The 4597-nt window shown below is 34.2% G+C and overlaps 1 protein-coding gene across 1 annotated transcript; it reads left to right on the top strand.

The window, feature by feature from the left end:
- The first annotated feature begins 1369 nt into the window (after window positions 1-1369).
- Window positions 1370-3039, top strand: LOC115952416 (cytochrome P450 94A1-like). The gene has a single exon (XM_031069586.1). The coding sequence runs from the start codon at window positions 1404-1406 to the stop codon at window positions 2922-2924; it is 1521 nt and encodes a 506-aa protein (XP_030925446.1). The 5' UTR covers window positions 1370-1403; the 3' UTR covers window positions 2925-3039.
- Window positions 3040-4597: the final 1558 nt, after the last annotated feature.

Raw genomic sequence — 4597 nt, 5'->3', positions numbered from 1 at the left:
GGAAAACCATAAATATTCATTAAAATCTTTTCTTAAATGGTAGATTAAATGAATTGTATATATTTCCTTTTCAAAGAAGTCATATATTCTTCTCAAAAAAAAAAAAAAAAAAAAAAACAAGAGTCATATATGGTACTAATTAAAAAATGAGATAGAATGTTAAATGAAATAACAAGTAATGCGACATGGAAAAACTTCAAAATATTACACATAATATTCCTGCATACATATATTAGGAAGAGTCTCAATATCACTTGATTAAATATTTTGGGTTGTAAAAATAAAATGATTAGCGCACTACCCGGGCCATTACATTGTTATTAATATTCAATATGACCTTAAATTACCAACAAATGTGATTTACTTACCATCAAAATCTTGTTACTACTTGTCAAAAAAAAAATCTTGTTACTATCCAATATGACAGTAAAAGTAATATCGGATTAATTATTGGAGGCATCATTAAAAAACCAAAAAGAAAAACTAAAAAAAATGTGTGGGTGGTCCTGAACCTACATTATTTGGATAATAAGGCCATGTTTGGATGCATATTTTTCACTACTCAATTTTCATTACTCAATTTTCGCCACTCATCACTTTAAAATACTACACCCATTTGGCACCATCACTCAGTTACCATCACTCAATATTTTTCACACTATTTGTGGGCCTCATATCTGTCACTTGGTGCAGATTTTTTTTCCCAGTACCTAGAAACCCGAACTAGAAAAAGAAAAAAAAAAACAAAAAAGAAAAAGAAACCCAGATCACCCAAACCCAATGAAAAAAAAAAAAAAAAAGACACCTGAGACCGAACCCAGGAAAAAAAAAGGGTAGACTGATCAAAAGGTGTAGCTGAGTTATGACTAGTGGGTCCCCTATATGTATATAATTACAAAAATGTCATTAAGTTATAAGTTATAGAAACTGAAAACAACTAAAATGTGTTTTCAGTTTCCAAAACTCATCACTCAAAAATCAGAGAATTGAGTGATTGAAACAGAGTAATGGTGGTACCAAACGGACTTCTCACTATGGGTTCCACTATTTTTCAGTTATGTGAATTGAATTATGGAAACAGGCCCATCCAAACACCTCTTAAAGCTCCAATTTCATGTTCAAAATTTCAATGTCAATTACCCCACCTCACCGGCTTTGGTTTATTTTCCTGTCTACTTGTGTGGTTAAGCGTAACGGCCATCTTGTCAGCCATATATTGCCACGAACCTTGGTATAACCTTTTCCACGTATCCTCACCATTTTTATTAAGACAAAGACGCCATATTATATTATACTAATTAATAACTCCACAATTATCTACAGCTATAAAACCATATATAGCGATTGTACTTCATTCATTTCTTATCAATTGAATTCTTATCTGTTTGTCTCTACCAAATTCTATGGAGTTCTTCTCTGTCCAAACTTTCATCTTCTTCTTTCTTCTTTCTCTGTATCTTTACTTTCACTTTAACTCTTCCAAGAAAAAACCCATAAAAAAATCAGGCTTCAAAATCTACCCTATCGTTGGAACTTTGCCTGAATTCTTGAAGAATAGGCACCGTTTCCTTGACTGGACGACAGAAACTCTAAGCAATTGCCCCACAAACACTGCTGTAATTCGGCGTCCAGGCAAGGTCCATGGCATCATCACAGCCAATCCATCCAACGTTGAACACATGCTCAAGACCAACTTCGAAAACTACCCAAAAGGCAATCGTTTCATAACCCTTCTTGAAGACTTTCTTGGCCGTGGAATCTTCAACTCTGATGGTGAACTCTGGAAGCTCCAAAGAAAAACAGCAAGCTACGAATTCAACACCAAATCTCTCCGCAACTTTGTCATGGAAAACGTCACCGTTGAGATCAATACAAGACTAGTTCCTATTTTAACAAAAGCCTCGGAAACACAACAAGTCTTGGACTTACAAGATATTTTGGAACGATTTGCGTTTGACAATATATGTAAATTGGCTTTCAACGTCGACCCAAGTTGTCTCAGTGTTGATAAAACAACCACTAGTGCTGCTGAGTTCATGCGGGCTTTTGAGGATGCTACTATGCTTAGCTCTGGGAGGTTCATGTATGCCATACCATTTCTTGGAAAAGTCAAAAAGTTTCTCAATGTTGGATCAGAGCGAAGGCTAAAAGAATCAATCAAAATCGTCCACAAATTTGCAGACAGTATTATAAGGTCAAGAATGGATCAAAACGTTGATAGAGAAGCAGACTTATTGTCACGCTTTATCTCAAACGAAGAAAATTCACCAGAATTTCTTAGAGATATTGTCATAAGCCTTATTCTAGCAGGACGTGACACAACCTCTTCTGCTTTGACCTGGTTCTTTTGGCTCTTATCATCGAATCCAAACGTCGAACAAAACATATTGAAAGAGCTTGAAACAATCCGGGTTCATAACAGAAAATACATAGGCGAAACATATAGTTTTGACGAGCTCCGTGACATGCATTATCTACATGCAGCAATCTCAGAAGCTCTAAGACTTTACCCACCTGTACCAATCGATACCAAAGCGTGTTTAAAAGATGATATATTGCCAGACGGCACTTTTGTTACAAAGGACTGGTTTGTGTCTTACAATACTTATGGTATGGGGAGGATGGAAAGCATTTGGGGGAAGAATTGTTACGAGTTTTTTCCTGAAAGATGGATTGAGGATGGAGTGTGTAAGCAAGAGACCCCGTTTCGGTTTCCGGTATTTCATGCTGGGCCGAGAATGTGTCTTGGGAAAGATTTGGCGTATATTCAGATGAAGTCCATTGCTGCGTCAGTGATAGAGAGGTTTGGAATGGAGGTGGAGAGTAGGGACAAGGTTCCCGAGCACTTGTTGTCTTTGACGTTGAGGATGAAAGGTGGGCTGCCCGTGAAGGTGAGGCAAAGATGTGTTGATGAGATTAAGTGATCTGCAATCATATAGTATTCTACTTGTAGGTGGAGATATGTACTTTTCTTCTTCTTCTTTTTCTTTTTTATTTTTTCACATTTGTATACTAAAGTGGTACTGGAATTTTTGTATATACTTATATCTATTGCCAAAAAAAAATATATATATATATATTGTAATTGGATGGTTTCGGTTAGCTCTTACATTAATAAAGTTTTTTGTGTTACCCAATATATAAGGGTCGATAATGTTAAAAGAAGCCTGGTGGTATTTTCCGATCCAAAAAAAAAGACTACTGGTATTTTTTTTATTTAAAATCAAATCTCTTCTACCTGAAGAATAAATTGGTTTTTTTTTAGTCTAATAATATAGAGCAAACATCTTGCGATTTTTTTTTAATTTACAAACAGGTTTCTGAATTTCATTAATGCGTAATTGTAATATTTCAGTATACCTCTATCGTGTTATAGTATAAAATAAATAAATGATGGTGATAGTATTAGTTTTCTAAAATTATTTATTAACTTAGGGTATATATTAGTAAAACCATCATATAATTCTAGTCAGGCGACTCCAGAAATTTTGTTCAAGGTGTTCCTATTCCACTTTGAAAAAATTTCGAGTCATTTCAGGACGTTTCGGTAAATATTAGTTAAAATTCAAGATTTGGCCAGCATGAAGTTTGTGTTTTAAAAAAAAAAAAAATTCTTAAAACCAAAACAAATTTACATTCTATACACCGAAAAATCTCAAAAAAAAAAAAAAACAATAATGTGGTTTATATACCATTAATTGGATGTCCTTTTTAACAATGTGTTTTTTTTTTAAAAAAAAAAAAAAAAAAAAACAAGTGATACTCCTATTTTTAACTGTAAGCTGATGTTTGATTTTTGCCTAAAGGACACTATTTGCCAGAAAAGGAAAAACATTTCAATATTTGCTTGGGTGCCCAATTAATATTTCACCTACCCCCACCTAATCCCACCTTTTTTACCCAAATAGAGCCCCTAGTTTTCAAAGTCTCTATCTCTGTGTTTTATACTTCTATCTTACAAGGCACCACACTCTCTCTGCCACCCATTCTCTTTGTGTTGCAAATATGTGAACATTGTGAAGGTTGAAGTTTCATGAGTAATCCACCTCCAGCTCAAAGAATTATAAAAGGTCACCTTCAGTTTTTTACCCATCTCACTCTTTCCCTCTCTCTCTCTCTTACACTTTTTTTTTTTAGATTTTAGTTCAAAATTTGTTTGGCATAAAAATTTTGAGAGTGTTTCTGATTTTGTTTGAGGGTGTTCCTATTTTTTTTTTTTTTTAAAGGTAAACAAATAAAACAATTTAAATTATTATATATAATTTTTTTTTTTTTCAGGGCAAGATGGAAACACCTTGAACTCAACGTGGCGTCGCCACTGATTCTAGTTGAATTTTTAAATTTTAAAAGCATTCTTTAGCATTTTCGTTTTAAAAGTAATTATTTTCCTGCATCAGCCCCACTTTGCTTTGGATAGACGTGGGGAAGGGAACTTCTAGGGTCGCATTCATTTTTTTTTTTTTTGATGAACTTCTAGGGTCGCATTCATATTTTCACTCATTTCCTTTGATGCGGGCCACTCAAAATTAAACTCTCTGGAAATTTGTGCAATGATCCCACCTCTATCCCCAAGGGAGATAGGATATTGGCCCATGCA

Source organism: Quercus lobata, chromosome 7, assembly GCF_001633185.2.
Source record: "Quercus lobata isolate SW786 chromosome 7, ValleyOak3.0 Primary Assembly, whole genome shotgun sequence".
Classification (NCBI taxonomy): domain Eukaryota; kingdom Viridiplantae; phylum Streptophyta; class Magnoliopsida; order Fagales; family Fagaceae; genus Quercus; species Quercus lobata.
The sequence above is the reverse complement of the archived record's forward strand: the minus strand, read 5'-3'. Positions and strand labels throughout refer to the sequence as shown.

Coding starts and splice junctions, on each gene's coding strand:
- LOC115952416 (XM_031069586.1), top strand. CDS start 1,404: ATGGAGTTCTTCTCTGTCCAAACTTTCATCTTCTTCTTTCTTCTTTCT.